The 22,036-nt window shown below is 37.2% G+C and overlaps 2 protein-coding genes across 2 annotated transcripts in view; both read left to right on the top strand.

Annotated features, from left to right (window-relative positions):
* The first annotated feature begins 1,665 nt into the window (after nt 1-1,665).
* On the top strand, nt 1,666-20,128 carry LOC149244734 (uncharacterized). Its single transcript, XM_089374980.1, has 3 exons — nt 1,666-2,660; nt 18,627-19,542; nt 19,694-20,128. The coding sequence occupies exons 1-3, from the start codon at nt 2,589-2,591 to the stop codon at nt 19,876-19,878; spliced, it is 1,173 nt and encodes a 390-aa protein (XP_089231106.1). The 5' UTR covers nt 1,666-2,588; the 3' UTR covers nt 19,879-20,128.
* Nucleotides 20,002-22,036, top strand: part of LOC149244733 (protein BLISTER-like) — a 111,536-nt gene continuing 109,501 nt past the window's right edge. The window contains exon 1 of the mRNA XM_089374979.1: nt 20,002-20,193. Within this exon, the coding sequence (XP_089231105.1) occupies nt 20,002-20,193 (192 nt within the window). The remainder of the gene's footprint in view (nt 20,194-22,036) is intronic.

The raw sequence follows: 22,036 nt of genomic DNA, 5'->3' as shown, positions 1-22,036 counted from the left end.
AATTGTAGGATGATGCGAGATTTTGGGGACTTTGCAGTGCAATTAGCAGAAGATGGGGAAATGCCATAACTTCTTCAGTTTTTGACCAAATCATGAGCATAAGGCTACACAAGCATTTTTGGGCATTCTGGAGCCATTGGAACATGTTTCAGAGCATTTAGAGCATTTTAAATTGATGTATTCACATTTTTAGCATAATAGATAAGGTCAAGCCATTAGAAGCTGGACCAATGAGATGTAACCTAGGAGGGGTGAAATACTTCATCATGCGATGCTGTGATACTATTTATGGTGATGTTTATGTTTGTCATTTGCTGCTGTTCAATCATTTGTTTATGTTAATTTGCACATAAAAATTACATAAAAACGCTCAAAAACCCATGTTTTAACTTGCAAACAATCTCACAAATCCTCAAGCATATTTAATATATTCTGAAGGGAATTTTAGCACAACAAAACTAAGTTTCTTAATCATATCAACTGACTAGACCACTCGAACTCTAACAAACTTGTGTCATGGAAACCGCTTAACCTTGCAGAACTTCGAGAAAGAATTACTGAGGACGATAAGCCAAATTCTACCCTGATGTAGAGGAGAACCCACCCACCCATACCGAGACCTTTGAATGAGCTTCAGAACCCGAGGCCCAAATCCTCGTCCGCTCAAAAAAACCAGAGACCACACACTAACAAGGAAATTACCCAAGTTACTGACTCGAAAGGTTGGGGAGGGGATGCCAACAACGAAGTCTCGACCTTTCCAAGACAAGGTGCCTTCTATACTGTTTATTCCCATGCCTAGAACTCGAGCTGCTCTCTCCAAAATGATACCATGCCCAAACTACCTGGTAGAAGACCACACTACCCTCTATAAACCTTTGACGATCGCCTCTTATTGCTTGCTTCGAGGTTGATGGAGGTTTTGCATAAACAACAATGATGCCCCCCGTACACAAGATGCCATAAGAGGACGAGGAGGTCGTTGCTCACACCAACCACAAAGTGATAGTCATAAATACCCACACGTAACTTCGTTAGCCTAGTTGGCCATCCCATCAAGGATTAAATTATATATATATATATATATATATATATATATATATATATATATATGTATATGTATGTATATATAAAACTGCAATTTAAATAATGAAAATCACTCACATAAAATTTACACCTCACCACAATTCAACCTATTGGGCCAATTTTAAATTTATAATTATAATTACATAAAACCTCTGAAAACACTAAATTAAAGGACCTCCGTTGACAATAAACCGATTAATCAAATTCAACCCTGTGTGATCCATAACATGTTAATTTATGAAGATTTTCGGAAAAAATCACATTTCCAATATTTGGTCAACGAGTTTTGAACGAGTGTGGTTCATCCTCAGGACAAGATAAAGAGACAAATCTCAAAATAAGGTTAAATAAGATCTGTCTCTTCATTTTGCCTTGAAAATGAACCACACTCACTGGTTCCAAAAGCATAAATCAAATATTAAAAATATGATTTTTTCCAAAAATCTTCCTAATTAAAAAGTTAACGGGTTTATATGACTCGCTGTTCCCACGTCACTCCAATCAAGCTAAACATGTAAATGGCGTAGGGTTTATTTTCTCTACACACGTGTCAGTTATGGCGGCATGTTCGATGGGCCATTGAGGGGCGGGCAAACGCAAAGCACCCCATCAGTGGCGAGCAGAATAAAAAAAACACCAAAAAAAAACATTGCAGGGAAATGATATGAATGCTTCCATTTTTCCAGATTTTGGATTGTAATGCCCTCAGATCCAGTTCTGTTCGGCTTCATGGGAGATAGACATCTATCTCTCGGCGAAAATTCCGAGGTTTCTGCAAGTTATTTAAGCGATTTTCGATTTTTTTGGGAGCAGATTCAAGCTATTTTGTGTATATAGCGAAGCGCTGGGATTCTTCGGTCCAATTAAGGGCTCTTCTCGCGGAATTGAGGCAGAGTGAAGGCAGAGCTATAGGAAACAGTGTATTGTAGCTTTTAAAAAAATAAATATCAAGGTTTTCCGATCCTGTGAGGCAACACGATTGGGAAACTTATTTTGTACCCTTAGTTTTAGGTTTTTGCATGGGAAATTTGCCCGATCGGGTATTTTTTCTTGAAATTTCGATGTTCAGGCGCATCTGAGTTTATATTTTTGTGGGGGAAGCTCTCTTCTTCTATCGGAGATTTGTTGAACCAAAAGTTCGATACAATTTACAGGACTTGATACCTGTACCTGCTATTTAAATTCTCATGGGGTATTAGTCCGATCCGCCAAGTTTTGAGGAGGTTTTTATGGTTTCAGGGCGCATTGTGGTGTTAAGATATTTTAATATGGTAAGAAGGCTGATCTGGACTTGCACAACAAGCATCGCTGTTTATCAAGGGTTGTTGAGAGCCACAAAGCTGTAGGGTTTGGCGGTTTACAAGGTTTGTTTTACAGAGAAGCTGTGCTGAGCATATTGGTGAGGGCGGTTGTCGGCCAGAAAGCTTTGTAGACACTTTATTGAATGCAGAGAAACAGGGCAGTCCGGGCATCATCCCTAAGGAGCGGGCGGATTATCTTCGATGGCCTCGTCGCAGGTCGCACCATCTCCTGCCATTTCCCGGAAGGATCACCTTGAAGCTGGCAGACGTCGGGTAGGTTCCAGTCCATGAATTCGGGCAATTAAAGATTCTGAAATTTTCTGTAATAGCAATTTACTTGTATTATGCCTAACTCTAGTCTTTATTCGACTGCTTGATCTATGGCGATATACAGCACGGAAGACGAAATGCTGTTTATTTGGTTGAATTGGCTTTGAACAAATATAATTTTTGCAAATGTAATAGCAGTTTACTTGTATTGTGAACTTGTGGCAACGTGTATATGGTTGCCTGCTCAGAAATTATCTGTGTGTCCTGAAGTATCGGAATTCCAAAATGAGAAACAATAGGAATCGAGTATTTGAAGAAGGGTACGGCTTGAGGTCCAGAACTGTTGGAATCTTTGGGGCAATCTCTAAGGAAACCCAGGAAATAAGGGGAAATGCTGGGCAACTGTTTTGGGAACCTGAACACAAATCTTCAAATAAAATTTGATCAGATTCTAATATCATTGATGTGACAGCTGCCAGAAGAATTCGCAACAGAAAATTGTTAAACAGGGGCATATATCATATATTCAATAGTCATAGTATCGGAGCTAATGAGGATTGATTCTAAAATCAGCTTTTACAATAAACGGATTAACATTAGAGGACATATTCCTTGCCTCCAGCAGCCCCAAACCTTCCTAACTTTTAGTTCCAATTCATATATAAATCTGCAGCTTATAGCTACTGGCAAACTTTTATCCAACTTGGGATTTTCCTAATGCAGGCTTTTCTCCAACTTGGGATTTTTCTAATGCAACCTTTTCCCTAACTTGGGGTTTTCTAACTTCATACTGCACCTAATTTGTGGGCATCTCTAGTGAATGTGTTGGTGTAGACTAATGCGCCTAATCCAAGGGGATCTAAATTGCCTACCTGATGGCATGGAACTAGTCAAATGCCCAGCAACATTGGTGGCAACTGGTTATCTAATCCTATCTTATATTTTATCAACTTCTCTAATAAGATTAGCTTTGTTCTAGGTTTTGATAAGAGTGGCGTTAGCACTCACACCATGTATTGCCACTTACGTACTGAGCAGTGCTGTTGATGTACTCTGTAATCTGGACATTTGTTGGATGCTATCTCGATTCTCATCCCCTTACCTTGGCATTTCAAAGACCCTTTTGTTTGCCATCACAAGACTCTATGGGTCGGTTGTTGGTTGTCTCTATATAGTGCATGACCTTGATGATTTTATCCAGAGCACCATTGGGGTCAAGCAGGAGTAACCCTTCTCATTGACTTTCTTTGTGATGTATAGCGATGAGTTGGAGTCTTTTTATTAGGGAGAATATTTAGGATTGTCAGGGTTGCCACCTACACCACATGTTTAAATCTTTGCTTAGTTTATGATGATCTGATCCTTTTAGCTTCCTTGCTTGATGGCCTATAGAGACAAATCGATTGCTGTCCAGCTTCTGCAATTTTTGATAGTTGACAATTAACCTGGGTAAAACCAAGGTTGTGATCTTTAATGCACTAAATTGTGTTATCTTCGATTACCTTCTTTACATTTTGGGGTAGAGATTGAGATAATTATGGAAAATACATACTTGGGGGTTCAGTGCATGAGGTCATGTTTTAGCTTGCAACATGCCCTCTAGTGTTGGCTTAACAAGGGATATGGCTTCCTTGTCCTTTATGAGAGACAATGCTTTCATAACCATTTCTAGGATATCTTGTCCATGGTGCATCTCTTGGATGTGATTATCAAACCCATGATCCTTTATGGTTTTGAGGTTTGTGGACCAAGTTGTTATGCTGATTGGGCTAAGATAGAGAGAGTCTAGGCCTTCTTCCTTAGGCACATTATTTGATGTAAGTAGATTGGTTTGTAACCCATTGATCAACCAGAGTTTGGGGGTTAGTCTCTTTGCCTTTAAGCCATCTTCATATTGGTCTTGTTCCTTTATAGAGTTCAGATCTTTGGGGACTTTGCCTTAAGAAGGATTGGTATCCCTATCTAACACTTTGTTCTTTCAAATCCATTAACTCGGTCAACACCCTAGGGTATGCCTGATGTTGGATTGAGAGGTTGCTTAGTTATTGTAGTTTTTGGCCATCTCTTTAGATCATCTTCTGTTTCTCATGTATTCCCTTAATGTGTATGTCACTTCATGTCGTTTAAGGACATGAATTGGAAAATTAGAGAGGAAGTTTATAGACTATATCAAAGTCATGTGGATCACACCTTTGAAGGGTATTGCCTTGAAAATGACTTTTTGTTTTAAGCACTCCTTGTGTTGAGAGATGGCCTTATTGTCTGGCTTCCATACACACAAACATTGGATGCATGCACACAAGATCGTCCTTGGTTTCCCACATACTCCAAGTTGAGATAAATCACCACATCTCGTAGGTAGACAAGGTGCTAGCTATGCGAGTTACAAGAGTATGAAATGGAGGGCCATCTCATTATTCTGATGTCCCATCTACTATGTGATTAGAAGGAGATAATATTGCCTATTTTAGGACTTGTGGAGCTTCTTTTCCACTTTTTCAATACATTGACCAAGGATGTCTTGGTCTCTTCATGAGAGAGAGTTTGGACATAGATCTCTATCTTTGTGTGTCTCGACCCAGATGGAGTCTCTCAGGAGGATCACCTCATACTTATCGGTTGTCTTATGTGATGGGGACAACAAGAGATAGGGATATATCCATGATACTTCAGATTGTATATTAGTTAGATCTCAATTCCCCTTGGGAGGTCGACCTACCCCCTTGACACCTAAGAGGAGATGTCGCTCTCAGACATAGGGTGTACACCAACAAACAAATAGATGGATCAATGCTAGGATGTCCTAGAGTCTCCCCTCCTTTCCCAATGCTTTACTCGCCAAATTCAATTGGGTAGCTAGGTTTTCATCGTGAGTTTCTTCCCCACGACCTTGGATATTATCATTTTAGATAAAATAAGATAATATAATTTTATTAGTGTCCATCTAATGACCATAAACAGGTGATTTCTAGGTACAATAGTGTGAGATGCAAAGTGAGTGCAAAGGCCACCCCTACATTTGGGCTTTCTTGCTCCTGTGTTGTGGATCATGTAGCTAGGCCTCTTCAAACTCGGTCACTCCTTAGATGGTATTATTTGTTAGTGCATTGGCCTTTTCCCAGTCATTGTTGAATCCGATAGGAAACTTGTTTGTTGGCCCCCTCACTTGTCCTAAGAAATAGGCTCTAGGATGCATTGACATTCTCTCTTTTGTTTAGTACGAAGATTTTTCTTGGTTCTTGGATCTTTTTTATACTTGCACCTTGTCTCACATTCTCTCTTAGCGAGACATTTGGATTTTAGCTCGATACTCAGATCTTTATCTTTTTGCTTTTAGCATTGATCTAGGAGTTTCTTTTGCATTCTCACTTAGTAGTTACACTAGATGTACTATTTTAGCCCCATTGACCCATTTGTGGTCATTTGTTGGGCATTAATAAAACTATCTTATCATATCTATTCTAATTTTATCTTTTGTTGAAAATAGTGTAATTTCCACTCACAACCATGACCAACGTTATTATATCATTATTTTATTTGTAGGTTTGGTTATGATTGACCTTGTACACATAGGTTCAAAACCATATTAGGAAACGTGACCTGCCTCTTGAGTTGTGTTTAAACACCCCACTTTATTTTATTTTAATCATTCAAGTGATTCATTCATTCTCAATGATAGTGATTTTTCTGAGGGCATAATTAAATGTTGCACTTATCTCTATTTTTGTGTTTTTTTCTCTCTTTAGTGTACTTGTTCTTGGGTTGATTTTTATTTTTTTGGGTTGAGCTCCTTGTTTGACATCTCTTCAATTGTTGCATTGCCCTATTGTTGGTTTTTGTTTCTCTTTGTTGCAGAATTTTGGTTTGCATTGGTCCCTTTTGATTCACTTTCCAACTCTTGCGAATCTCAACATGGTATTAGAGTGGGTATGAATCTCACTTACTCAAATCAATAATTGATATAACTTTTTTATGATTGTGGAACTAGGGTTTTTGGGATCATCTCTTTTCATAGGGCTTAAATCCTCAGTCAAGGTCAATGCCACTTTTTCTAAGGTTTCCTAGGAAGCCCTCTTTCATAGCCAACACTTATTTTTCTAGGTTTTTGAGGTTTTAATTATCCTTCAAAGTCAACACTTTCTTCCTTTCTTTGTTTTGTAACAAGTGGTATTCTATTGCAAGTTTTTTTGTTGTTTTTTCTTGAAGAAGTTGATACCTCTTTTTCTCTTGGGTTTATCAAGGTGCACTTTAGAAGGCTTCATTTTGTTCCTAAGGAGGCTTCTTCTTTGTGTTGTTGTTGAACTTGATGGACACATTTTATAGGCACATTTGGTTGTGCACTTCACATATTGTTCCTCCCATACTTCATAGGAATGGATGTTGGCTTTGGAGTTACTAAGCATTTGACCAAGCATTGACACTTCCTTTATGATCATCGATAGCAACACGACAAAGAGAAAGTGATCATTGGTGATAGCTAACTTTACTAGTTTCAGGATGTGGTGAGGTCTTCACTGACATGACAAGTTTGGAAAAATCCTTCATGTTCTAGGAGTTGGACCCAATCTTCTTTTTGTTTATCGCATAACACATTCCAACAAAAAGGTAGAATTTTGGCTAGATTGATGGACTATAAAGGACATAGATGATGGTTTTGAAGTGGTTACATCAGGTTAATCGTTATTGTGATGAATTAATTGGGATGAGTTTTGGTGTTTGGAATCGATTTGCAAGTAGTCCCACCTGTGGTAATTAACATCAAAGTCACCAACATTTTATGGCTTCAATGTTTGGAACATACAAGCTTGGGTCTTTAAGACATATGAATTGTTGTAGATGGCCGAGGATCTATTACATGTTGAACCACATTGTGGTTTGTGTGAATGTTAGGGAACACTATAAAGAGTCCTTGAGAACAAGTGAAGCAAGCCTCTAAATTGATCAAGTTGGCTTATGGTGACATTTATGAGACTATGGCCACTTTTTCTCTTTGGGGAGCTAAGTGGTTCATTACATTTGTTGATGATTTCTCCCACTTCCTTTGGATATACACCATTCAATCCAAGGATGAAGTGTTTGAGGAATTCAAATCATCAACGAAAAATCAAAGTAGAAGACAATTAAATGTATTAGGAGCTTGCAAAGGAGAATATGCTAGTGGTGGTTTTCAAGCATTTCTCAAATCTTGTGTCATTTGTTGGCATAACATTGTTCTATACGATCCACATCCAAAATGGAGTAGTTGAACCAAAAAACTGAAATTTTACAGAGATGGTTCAATGAATTCTTGTGTTGTTCAGGGTTTGATCCTTTATGAGAAATGGTATGGAAACGAACACTCAATTTCACATTTTAGAATTTTTGGATCAAGTGCATGGGCTCATATCTCTAGATGAGATAAGTTTATTAATGTTTAATGAGATCATAATTAGGTCAAGGGGATTGCTAGGCACATTAGCGTCAATAAATAATGGGAGTGGAAATGCAATTTTTATAAAAGCAGATCTAATCCATGATCTTTAAGACCTAAAATTTAAAGTAAGTCATCTTGTAGTAAGATACTAAGCCGAGAACCATAAAGAAGAAAGAATTCTTGTCAAGAGTTTCAAAGCTTGGAAGAATGTCCCAACTGAAGATATTTGGCGAGAGTGCACAAGGTCTCATTTTGCCAGCACCATTTAACAAGGAGATCCTCTACCCTTCAAGTTTACTAATAGCGAGTGGATCTCTCTTACCACTCAAGGCTAAAGCAACTAAATTATTGATGGAAAACTATTTGAATAAATTAAAGGCGCTAGAAGAGTAGGTCTATGGAGTATCATGCTCCTTAGAAGAGGCTACCCTATGCCAATATTTGGAAGAAAACACAGGGGAAAAGGAATCTTTGTTGTGATCGGAAGATTTGTGTAGGGTTTGAACATGACATTGTCACATGGGGCTTGTGGGCAAAGGTCAAACATTACCTTGTGATCTCACATATGTAGAAGCTATGGTGGCACTGCTCCTTTGCTTGCCTCTTGGTGCATCTTGCTTGAAGCACCCATGAGGAGGCGATTTTCCTCGCAATATTCGGTGTTGGTGGTGGTTCAAGTGAAGAAAATCCGTAGTTCAATAATTACCCTCATGAATAACGCGAAGGACTATTGTTCTTGATATTTGCAGAAGATGGAGAGGGAATTTTGGGACTCACTAAAAAGGAAATAATACCAACCTTAGATCTTGTAATAGACGAGGCACCAGAAAATGAAAAACTCCTTTGTCTTTGCAGAGTAAAATTGTAACATCCCCTAGTCGCCCAACTAGGGGTGATGCCACGACCATAGATAATGATGCCATAATCATAAATGATACATATACATAACATAAACATAAAACATAAATCGTAGGCATGCATAAAATGAGTTTCAGACACTTATCTGTGAAAATTTGCCGACTAGTTGTAGGCCTCGAACATACCACCCAACCATAGATTAGCAGTCGGTCACCCTCTAGCTAGGGGCATGACTTCACTATGGCAACGACTACCCAAGTTGGGTAGACTTTTGTACTTAATGCGAACAGGGCCAAGGTACCAAACGCTTGCAGCCTCCAACCAACAGGCTCACATCCACCATTAGCCTCCACACCCAAGAAGCGCACCCCCTTCTCTGCACGTGCATTGCCTTGGGTTGTGCTACTACCTCCAAGTTGTCCAACTCGGGTAGGCCAAGGATTTCTTAGAGCCCCGTGGCTTCCAGGATTTCTTGATGCCCTTAGGGGTCTCCAGGGACCCTCTACGGCTCACACAAGGACACCTGTCCCTTCTGATCCATATCCCACTGAATGGGGGTAACACCCCTTTATATGTTTGTGTGCCTCTTTACTTTTATAACAATATATTCTAATATTATAATATATTGTAATATCAATCCACTTTATTTTTTTTGTTTGTGCAGTCGTAGTGCGCCATTTGTGTAGTCCTAATCAGTGTTGCACTAAGCGCAAAAAAATCGCCATAAAATCGTTTTATTGCGATTTTTTCAAAAAGAAGATAAAATCGGGGTTTTTTTTTGCTGATTTTTATGAAAAATCGTGGATTTTTTGTTGTTGTTGTTGTTATTATTATTATTATTATTAATATGAGGAGGAAGAGGTGACCCAAGCTACCCCCGTCACAAGTAGAGGAAGTGGTCTACCTCCAGTACCTCCTAGAGCATAGTAGAGTCTACTGCCAACTCCATCGACATCTACATCTAGAGGGGCAAAGGAAATCAGTAGTATTAGACTTTAGTTATTTGGTTCATTTCATTGTATATGACATTATGACTCATGATATGAGATACATTATCATATTTTTTGTTGATATTTTGAGGCTGAGTTGGGAGTCATGAGTTAGGACTTACTATTCAGGACATGGTTCACTGTTATGTGTCATGTGGCACTAGAAATGATATTAAACATCTTATATATTAGTTCTCTTATCATATTTATGTGTTAATGTATTTATTTATTTATTTATTTTATTTTATTTTTTATTATTATTTTTTTTTTTCTTTTCTAGTTAAGACTAACCTAAGTACCGACGGGGATTTGAACTGGTGACCTATTGCAAGGAGTGCCTTAATAGCGCACCCATTCATCGTCAATCTAAAGCCCCGTAGGCATGTTGTAGATGCTTTAGATATTAAAAAAATTGCAAAAAAAGAATATTTTTGTATGTTACGATTTTTTCCTAATTTTTACCGATTTTTTCGCAATTTTTTCCAATTTTTCCCCGCGTCAATAATATCCCGATAATGATTAGTGCAACATTGGTCCTAATTCCCCATGCTCCTTTTGTCCCTTGGTCTGCAACTATGGTATTCTTTTTTTTACATGTGTGTTTTTGCACGATATAGCCTTGCTAGCCTTTTTAACACCTAGGCCTTCCACTTGAAGCGAGAATGAACTGATCTTGAATTTCCCAAGAGAAATATTGAATCTTTGCATCCATTGGCAACATGTGTTGGCTAGTTTAGTAATGAGGTCATCCCTCATCTCCATGAAATTCTTTGCATAAAAGGCCATCTTGGGTTTGAGCTTGTAGGGTAGTTCTACTTAAATGACTTGAATGTATTGTCTATAAATACATTTTGTAATGATCTCTCTCCACTCTTTCTTGTAGGTAATAAACAATATAATGAAAAATTGGACCCTAAAAGTCACTGTTGCATTTTGGTGGGTTATAATTAAGTTTCCAAAGAATATCATCCATATGATCCTTCAATTCACAAGGTGACTAAATGTAGAGATGTTATCTTTGATGAAGTTCCTACTTAGGGTCCACCAAGAGCTTTTTCATTACATCTTATAGATGATTCTGAACATGTTTCAATTTATCTTTCTCCTTCACATTATGATGTTGATCCTCCTTTTAATCCTACAAGTGTTTTCTCAAGTTCTCCTCATATAATGATTGGAAAACTAGATGTTGATGATGAGGATCTTATTGATGACTCATTTGGATCCTGTTGCCGAGCAATTTAAGAATCTTGAGGAAGACCTTTTGATCCATTTCTTGGCTTCAATGCCTCTTTCTCTAGCTATGCCAATCCCTTTGACCAACGCCTCTTTCTCCAGCTAGGCCAAACCCTTTGACCAAGTGGGTGACATCAACATTTTTGGAATTTGTTAATTTTCTTCCACCAAAAGGTGAACTAGAACATCATCAGAAACCTCCTGCACTACAGGCCCTTCTTACCAAGGTAGATAGGGATGAAGATGTCACTACTAATATATTTTCCAAAAATTGCTTTGAATGGGAGGCAACCATGCCTATGGAGTATGATGCCTTGATAAGGAATCAAAATTGGGAATCGGTCCCCTTAGTCAAGAGCATGAATATTGTTTGCTATAAATGGGTCTACAAGGTCAATTTTGGTTCTGATGGATAGATCGAAAATGTGCCATATTTGGCTGAATTGCCTTGATGCAAAACTTTCACTTGCTTCTTCTTTAATATTAACAGGCCCCTTCAAAATAAACTCTAAGAATTCTAGACTAGAGAAGTCGATTGATATTTTAACATACATGTTGAAAATATCTGACAAGCCAAGTGTAACATCTTACATATTGTATTTACTGTAGAAATAGTAAATCAACTTAATGTTGCCTTAACTTGTCTTAACAATAGACATGGATGTTGCTATTTTGTCAATGGAAATTTCTCTTTATTCTTATATTGTCTAGATCATTTCTTTCTAGTTTTAGTTGGTTCCATAACAACAATGACATTTGTTTTGGAATGTAGTATTCATGATGGTTTGCATTGGCACTGGATAGTCTTTAGTAAATTCTTTATTGCAAATATGTTAAGCATCAAACTTCTATTATTAATGACTGACCCTGAGCTGGTGAAGCTTAGGCCCATACCACGATTCCATGCTTACTTATTAGGCACCCATTTGTCTGGGAGGTCTGCATAGGGTACTTCCCCTGCTCATGGTTTCATTTTTAGTGGCCTCTGTGACATGGGGAAGTCTCCAAATCACTTCTTTTCTAAGGGGTGTGATTGGTAAAAGCCCAATAGTTCACTTTTGCATGCACTAAAGAAAATGAATTCCTACTTATACGAGTGTCTACTCATTTTTATTGTGATGTGAAATGTGTTCCAAAACTATCATTGTTAGGGCTTACTGGCAAGTTAGCAACATCTACTCTATAAATATCTTCATTGGAATATAATCCAGTTTGCTTCTATGTTAAAACTTAAGATCCATTTTGTTGATGGTAGAGTCTCTCAAGTGCCTTTTAATCGATTGCTTAATATCTTAGAAAACATGCCTTGGAAATTAGCACTACTTCAATGAATTAATTTACTAGAAATTAGCACTGAATGCATTATTTTGCCAAGTTTGTCCCTACTCAAATCTATAGTGAAGACTGTTGAGAAATCAAGGGTGCAGGGTGATTTCTCTTTACTTTGATAACTACTTGTGATGTTCTTTTCCTTAACTTGATATACTTGTATTTAGCTTCTTCTTTGCTTGATTATTATGGCGTTCTTTATCATCAAACAACTACCAAACTATGAAGATCAAGAGAACAAGAGGATACAATATATATGCTGCTAGCCAGGGCCAAAACCTCTTCCTTTGAGAGGAAAACCCACAAGAATTCTTCTCTTCTTGTAGAATCTTCAAATGACGAATTCCAAGACCTAAGACCCAAGACAAAGACTCCTCCAAGACCGAGTCAACCTCTCCTTAGATGAATCTTCTTCTTCTTCTCAAAGTCAACCCAAGTCAACTTGCTTCAGAATTGCTTCAACTTCAAAAATTTGGACTTGCAATTCCTTGACTGCAATTTCGGCTTAACTATAGAAACCCTAAATTGGCATGTGTGGGAAAAGATGGTGAAAAATGTCTCTTTCTTGCTTTGCTTGGAGAGCCTTTTTTTCCTTGACAACTTGGCCTGCAAACTTGATCTTTTAGGCACTTGATTTCAGCTCCTTTGATGACTGTATTTTTCTGCAACAAATGATGCCCTAGACATTTTGCACGTGTGAGAATATGTAGTCCAAAAACAGTCCTTGAAAACTTCGTTCTTCCTTCCTTTGTTTCTCTTCTTCTTCGCTCTCCTTCTTGGTCTCTTTCTTTTTCTTCAACGAGCTTCTTGGATGCCTTTTAGTGATGTCAAATACCATCTTATATATATGCTTTCCTTGGAGCTGAATTGTCATCATGAGGTCGAATTGTCCTCTCTTAAAAGTCGACTTGATCTTGGAGGGTCTTTATGATACAAATTGATTTACATAAATTCCTTTGACTTAATAGATGATGCCCAATAGGGTCTTTTACATATTACAATGACTCTTCGACTTCTTTGACTCAATGACAAAGCCCTAGAAGCACACGGTGGATGCTTGACCTAAAACAAATTGACCTAGAGCATGAAACCCATGCTATAAAATAATAATAATAATATACATATATATTTTTTTACATCAAATACATAAAATCTTGATTACATAAGACATCATGAAGACCAAACCTAGTTACTTTTTCCAACACTCCCTCTTTATTAGGGAGGCATTCATAATACATATGTGGTACATTGTCATTTTCATACTGGAGAATTCTCATAAGAAGAGTCGGATTGGTAAGCCATCTTATAAGCTATCTTATCAGCTTATATCAATGCATCTCATCATATCAACCAACATGTCATATAGCAAGGCCTTGACTGACAACTCTATCTCTCCACTAGATTAGAGTACAATGCTTGGGAGATAAATGATTTATAGACACCTTCATCATTGTCTCTCAAGGTACACACCCCATTTAGATGTTCAAGGTATGTCCTTTTAGGATCATTCCCATCTTGTATTTACACATCCTCATGGAATGTTTTCTTCGACTACCCTTGCCTATTGGATGCCCTACCTCATCATCAAAGAGTATCAGAATCAGTATTAGATGCTAACCCAATCCTCCATGCTTTCTTCATGACATGAAGACAAGAATGATGTGTCTATCTCTCCCTCTCAACTTGGGATGATCTACTCGTTCCTATAAAAGGAATATACCCAAGCTCCCTCTTAAGGAGGGACTTGATTCCAACAACAATTATCTGCTCTTCGGTGGAGATCATGGTATTATCAGCTGCTTGTAAGGCTCCTTCTTTTTGCATCATCATGTCATGGATGAACTTCAACTTCTTCATTATGGAGCCATCTTCTTCCAGAACTTCTTCGTAGGGCATCGATCATCTTGCACATCACTTCCTTTCAACGAAATATAGTGTTGAACCAATAGTCATGTCATTCTTCTCTTCATCAAGAAGTGACCTTCTTTGTCATCAATTGGCTATCCTTCATACCGCTACCTTTTCCAAGTCATGTTCCTTCCAGGATTTTCCATCCAAGTCTATGTATTTTAGTTGTAGCCCTCCTTCGGTAGCCCCTGTTTCTACCCAACCAAATGCTTGCTTTCAAAATCAAAAAGTGAACTTCAGAAATATAATTACCTTTTTCATGATGGCCTTTTGTCATAATATCATCTTTTGCAACATCAACATCCTGCATATCATACAAATCAATCTCCAAGACATTTATTATCAAGGATCTTCTTCTCCATCATACATATCAGGGTCTTCATACCTTCTCCATGGGGATGTCATAGTTAATCCTTTTTGTTATCAGATGTTGATTACTTATCTTATCTCAAGTGATTTCATCTTTACGAAATCTTCTTCCAGCTTCATCATATACTGCTTCCTTGTGATCTCAATACATAGTTCCTTCATTATAGGAACCATGGTTGTCCACCACCCCATATTGTTCATGAGGTCATAATGTTGATTTTATCTTGTCGTCATGTAGAAGAGTTCAAGGCACATAGTATTCATGCCTTCATGTATCATTCATAAGGAAGAGTCCCTTTCTTCTTCAATCATGCTTATAATATAGAGCATTCTAACCATTCTATCTACAATCAAGTGATGACATGATTTTATCCATCTATCAAAGTTAACAAATATATGTATACCTCTTCCTTCATGTGATCATCTAGGCTTCCTTCAGCAACTTCCCTTTCCTTTCTTGAAGATGAAAATGCTTCAACTAGTCATGCTGCACTTCTATGTTGCCATACCTTCTTCCTTCTAAACTGTGGATCCCACACTAGGTGGAGCGTACACTACTTGCTTCTTCTAAGTAGAGGTGAATCTTCTAACAAAGATTCCAATCGAGGATCTTAGTGATCCTTGATTCTGCAAATGTTTCTTTCTAGTGATGATGATGTATAATGATCTATCTTTCTATCTTGCTAGATGACTTGCTTTAACCATTCAAACTTTTATTCCGGCTATCCTTACATGCTTCTAATGATGATGCCGTGAGCTACTTACTTTTTATCATGTAAGGTGACTGCGTCAATCATATCCTTTTTCATGCTTCAAGAATGATGCATCTTATCATGACTGTAATGCTTCCTAGCATGACTTGCTAACTTCGATATACTGAAAAAAAAGAAAATAAATGTATGTGAAAGATCTTTTAATAGTAGAGTTCTTTCACCTCTTCCTTCTTTGTCTTCTTTGTCTTCTACTTCTTCAGTCACATGGGCTTCATTTCTTTCTTTCTTTTTCTTGTTGCCCTTCTTGAGTTTAGGACAATTCCTTTTGAAGTGCCCATATTCATAACACTGGATTTTAGACATATCAATTTTATTTTGAAACTTCTTTCGAGGTTCAAACTTTCCAAATTTCCCTTTCCTCCTTGTCATTGCTGCATATGCTTGTGTTTGTTCATTTGATCCAACATCATTCTTTGCCTTTAATCTGCTTTCTTCAATCTTACATAGTGACCATAGATCACTGAATGGGGTGGTTTTCTTCTTTCCATATATGCTTGATACAAAAGTTGCCCCATTCATCTGGTAATGCATTGAATACTAGAGTGGTCTTCTCCGGATCTGACATAGTTCCCCAAGTTCTTGTAGTTGATCACTAATTTGAGATACCTTCATGAGATATGAAGCTACCACTTCTTCTCTTGATACTTTCATCTTGTATAGTTCGGTTCTTAATGATATTATTTTTCCTGCGGTACTTACAGAAAACAACTCTACCAACTTTTCGTAGATCTCTTTAGATGTCTTTAACTTTAATACATAGGGGATGAAAGAATCTTTTATTGATTCAATGAAGATTCTTTGAGCCCTTATTTCTCCTTTCATGTACTTTGATAGTGCTTGAGATTGCTTTTGAGGTGGTTTGGTGATTGAGCCCTTGACATATTCAATTATTTCATTCTCCATGAGAATTAAATCTATTCTCTTTTTCCATGCAAGGTAGTTCGAGTTTCCAAACAGTTTATTTTTTTCCTTTCAGAAAGAAGTCATTTTGTTTGTAGATTGAGACATAAAATATAAAGTACTTGTTAAATGAAGATACCTCCTTGATGGTGTCTTCCACTAGATGCTTTCTTGATGATGTCTTCCTTCTTCAAGAATGACAGTGCTTCTTTATGAGGAGAGATGTTCCTCTTCGTTCAAAGAAGTTTGATACTTTGATATGTGATCCTTTCTTCAATCAGAGGGAGATCACTATGACTTAGATGATGATGAATTGCTCTTCTTGATTCCTTAGGTTGATAATGTAGAATGTGGAGGCTTCCAAGAATAAGTGTAACATTCTTCTTTCTTTGAATGGAGGTAGGGTCCTTGAGGTCTTCTTCCACGAGTTTTTCTTCCTTCAATATGATAGGGTCTTTAGATGTCCTTGATGCTTCTTTTGATGATTTGATTTTCTTGGTGCTCTTCTTGTGCTTGGCCATTATGTATCCTTCTTCAATTGAATGATCTTCAAGCTGCCTCTTCTTGTTGTCACCTTAGCTCTGATACCATGTTGAGAAATCAAGGGCAGCTAGATTAGGGTGATTTCTCTTTACTTTGATAACTGCTTGTGATGTTCTTTTACTTAACTTGATATACTTGTAGTTAGCTTCTTCTTTGCTTGATTATTATGGTGTTCTTTATCATCAAACAACTACCAAACTATGAATATCAATAGAACAAGAGGACACAAAATTTTGGCTGTTAGCCAGGGCCAAAACTTCTCCCTTTGAGAGGAAAACCCACAAGAATTCTTCTCTTCTTATAGAATCTTCAAATGACTAATTCCATGACCTAAGACCCAAGACAAAGACGACTCCAATACGAAGTCAACCTCTCAGATGAATTTTCTTCTTCTCAAAGTCAACCCAAGTCAGCCTGCGTCAAAACTGCTTCAACTTTAAAAATTCGGGCCTGCAATTTCGGCTTAACTGCAGAAACCCTAAATTGGCACATGTGGGAAAAGATGGTGAAATTGTCTCTTTCTTGCTACGCTTGGAGAGCCTTTTTTCCTTGACAACTCGGCCTGAAAACTTGATCTTTTGGGCACCTGATTTTGGCTCCTTTGATGACTGTAATTTTCTGCAACAAATGTTGCCCTAGACTTTTTTGCACGTGTGAGAATATGTAGTCCAAAAACAGTCCTTGAAAACTTCGTTTTTCCTTCCTTTGTTTCTCTGCTTCTTCTCTCTTCTTCTTGTTCTCTTTCTTTCTCTTCAACGAGCTTCTTGGATGCCTTTTAGTGAGCTTGAATACCATCTTATATACATGCTTTCCTTGGAGCTGAATTGTGATCATGAGGCCAACTTGCCCTCTCTTGAAGGCCCACTTGTTGATGGCTAGACCAACTTGATCTTGGAGGGTCATTATGACACAAATTGACTTACATAAATTCCTTTGACTTGATACATGATGCCCAATAGGGTCTTTTACATATTACAATGATTCCTTGACTTCTTTGACTCAATGACAAAGCCCTAGAAGCACACAATGGGTGCTTGACCTAAAACAAACTGACCTAGAGCATGAAACCCATGATATAAATAATAATAATAATATTATATATATATATATGTATGTATGTATGCATATTTTTTTTCTTTTTCTTTCCATCAAATACATAAAATCATGATTACATAAGACATTATGAAGACTGAACCTAGTTACATTTTCCAACAAAGGTGAAGTTATTTTCTTCGTTTCCTTTCTTTTCAAAACTATAATTGCTTATATATTTTGAGGCTAAAGCATCGGCAGGACCTGCTGAAATAAAGTTTTTCCCAGTATGAAATGATTTGAGGCATGATTATGTTGTCAGGAGTACAAGTACTCTCCTGTTTGTTGTTAAATAATAAACATCTATTCAGTACAAGGGAAAAGCTACTTCACAAGTATCAGATTGAATATGTTTTGTTCTCCTTTTAAATGTAAATGTGGAACCTCAAATAAGTAATACAGCCTTGGGCTCCTATTAAGGGCCATCTGTTAATATGTTTTGGGCCATATTGCCATGCACTCTTCTGTTGGAAAATACACAATAATAGTCCATTCTGTTGCATAGGTTTTATTCTTAGGTATTTTAATTTGAGTAATTTCTCATTCTCATGACTTGCAGCTGGAGGAATTCCGTAAGAAGAAAGTTGAAGAGAGAGATAAGAAGGATTCTTCTTCTTTGAATGAACAGTCACATTTATTTGGGCTTAAAAATAATCAGACTGAGCAGCAATCTGTTGGAAGTCTGAGTGCACATGCACATGTATTAAATGGAAGTGCTCCTGAGAAGAATACTGGTAAAGATAGTAACAGCTCTGTTGTCCAACCCTCACCATTTACAACTTCTGCCTTGCATGTACCAGTGGTCCCCTCTAATGAAGTAGGGGTACCTGAAATATTTGTCAAGGAAAATATTGAAGTCAAAGTTTCAGCAGCAGAGCCAATAAACACAGAAATTGCCACTTTGAGCAATGTGTCAGATGAAATTTACAATAGCAGGCTGCAGCCATCACATAAAGATACCAGAGAATCCAAAAGGCAGGATTCTGCTTCTTCATTTGAGTCAGGCTCTGGCTATGTAAACATTTCAAGAATACCATCCTCAGAAAATATTTCACGAGTTGCAAAGAAACAAGAACCCCATATAAACAGTTGGAGAAGATCATCTTCAGAAAATATATCAGAACTGATAAAGAAACATGAAACTAAAATTGCAGGTAATGAGCCAGCTAAAGTTGAAGTGGAACTGAGTAATTCCCATCCCCATACACCAGACTACGGATGGCCAACTACTAAGGATGGTTATTTTTTATCACAAGAGGAAAATTTTAGAGGCATTGCGATACCTGAAATGAATGGAAGCATGAATGATTTGGTGAATAAGCTTCCAACTGAAGCACAGGTTTCCTCCAATTTCTTTTCCAGAGATGCACAGGAGAATGTTCAGTACAGTGAAATATCCCAACTGCCAGCACGCTCGAGTTTATCACTTTTTGCTGATGATGCTGTTACAAAGAGTCAGACAGACACACGTAACGGTAAGCTCACTTGCAGCACTTGTTCTTTGAGGTTTCTGATGACTTCTTCATTGCTAATCTTGTCTTTTTTCAGATATAATTCTAGAATTGGTAACCCTATAATAAATTGTTTATGTGGGTGATTGAAAGCATATTATGTTTTACAATACAGGTTCTCACATGAGCAGTTTGACTGAGCCCACATTTAGTAGTAAGCAATTCTCTAATGAGTCCATTGATTTTAGCAATGGAACACTCAGTAAAGGGTCAAAAGACTTGTTTGAAGGCAGAAACTTCCATTTCTCTGACAGTAGCAGCAATAATCAGTCACGGAATCAAGATTCTGGTGGTGTGTAGTTATATTCTAACTCTAGATTTCGACCTAGTCCAACTCTATTTTCAGCAGATAAACCAAGTTTAGGCAGTCATCGATCTCGCCCATCTTTTCTTGATTCTATTACTCCATCTACACATTCTCCTATGGTGCAAACTTCAGTGCCTGGGTCAGAAAAATCTTTGGAAAAATCAAACAATGCAGAAGTGGGGAGTATTGCTGAGATGAGTTATGACAAACAGGGAGGTTCTGAAAAACTAGGAATGAATGATAGGGTGCTCGGTCAGTTTGAGATTTCTTCATCCCAAAAGAATGATGATTTTGCAGCACTTGAACAGGTAGTTCTCAACTGTTTGGCTTTTTTAATATGTGATTGTCTAATGCTGAATATATATATATATATATATATATATATATTTTCAGATTTTTATATGGTTCGTTTGTTTAGATTTTTGTAATTGATAATTATGCAATTAAGAACCCATGAAAAATATGTTTTAACTTTTTTATGGATCTAAAGAAATAAGATGGCTTATCATACAATAAGGAAGAATGAAGGATGAGTCCAGGTGCAACTTGCAAGTCCTGGGTTATTTTGATGGCATAGATATGCCCTCTATAGTGCAGCATCTTTGTTAAAGGAATACCTGTAAGTTTCTATAATCAGTGCCCCACTCCCACTCCAGCTGCCCTGAAAAAGAAAAAGAATGAAATATTTGGCATATCTTGAATCTGTTGGTTTCAAGCTCTGCTTTTCTGCATGCATTCTATAAATAACCATATGGGCACGGTGTTTGCAAATGAATATTTGTGCATCTTGCATCTAAAATAATGAGTGCAATTCAAGGAATTTCAATGTCTTTGAGTGCATTGTTTGGAGCATCCATACATCAAGGAGTTCAAAATATGTATTGATACTGGGTTAGAATCATCAGTCCTGTTACAAACTGGTGTTGCATGTGTGATAACCCACCTACATTTGAAGGACTGATCTCTTTAATTGTATCCTTCCTTAACTCAAATTGGAATAATACATCCCTCATATTGTCTATATACTCAATTTCCCTTGAGAAGTAAGGCCCTATTGGAGAGGCAACATTAATATTCAACAAGGATTTTGTTGAATCTATGTCTGAGGATCCATGACAGTTAAACACCTTGGCAAAACCTGAGATTGTTTAAGGTCCTTCATTAGCCCTTGCATCCTTGATACCTCTACTCTCTAACAATGTTGTTCTTATTTTATCATAACTAGGGGTTATATTTCTGAGTCCCAAAACTATGGTATTCCTCACCTTTTCTTTGTAATAAGGAGAACTAGAGACATTAAATGCAAACCTGTTAGCCATGAAATGTTTTGCAACTACATCTGTTGTATCTTCTTTATGTTGCACTTACATTCTTAGCAATATTTTGTTTATTGCAGGCCTTTCCTATAAAGAAGAAACCCCCAAGTGTCTAGAGAAACTGACAAGGCACATTGTTATTCATGTTGCTATAATTCATCAGGAGCTAAGTTGCAGTGAAATGGATACAGGAATGGATACGGATTAGAAGTGGAAACAGATAAAACACACATAAATACGAAAAATAAATTTCCCTCAGAGTAAGGAAGTTGGTAGCATCCATATCCATTCCTGTATCCATTTCAATGCAACTTAGCTCCTGATGAGGATATGGATGCCACCAGCTTCCTCACTTTGAATGCTGAATACAGAGGAGGGTGAGGGAAATTTATTTTTCGAATATATATATATATGTTTGTGTGAAAACATTAGACATTAATAATTCAGATTACCATTCCTCAATTAGATTTAGAAGCCTTCATGTCACGTATATTAATCGCAATTAACAAATGCATTTTTTTCAACATTATTCTATCCTCGATTGTGCTATAAATCCTAAAATAACTCAAAGGATCTCTCTCTCTCTCTATATATATATATGTGTGTGTGTATATATGATGAAACATTAATAATTCAGATTAGCATTCATTGATTAGATTTAGAAGCAGTCATGTCACTTATAATAACTGCAATCAACAAACTTAAATATTGTCATAGCCAACATTATTCTATCATCAGCTGCCATAGATAAGCCAAGTCCTGTTAAGTATTTAATTAAAAATTATCAGCTACTTCTAAACATTGACTTCTAAATCCTAAAATTACTGAAAGGATG

Source organism: Pinus tabuliformis, chromosome 8 (genome assembly GCF_031772625.1).
Source record: "Pinus tabuliformis cultivar Carrire ecotype Pingquan chromosome 8, CPIR1, whole genome shotgun sequence".
Lineage (NCBI taxonomy): Eukaryota > Viridiplantae > Streptophyta > Pinopsida > Pinales > Pinaceae > Pinus > Pinus tabuliformis.
Note: the sequence above shows the minus strand (reverse complement) of the source record. Positions and strands in the feature narration are given on the sequence as shown.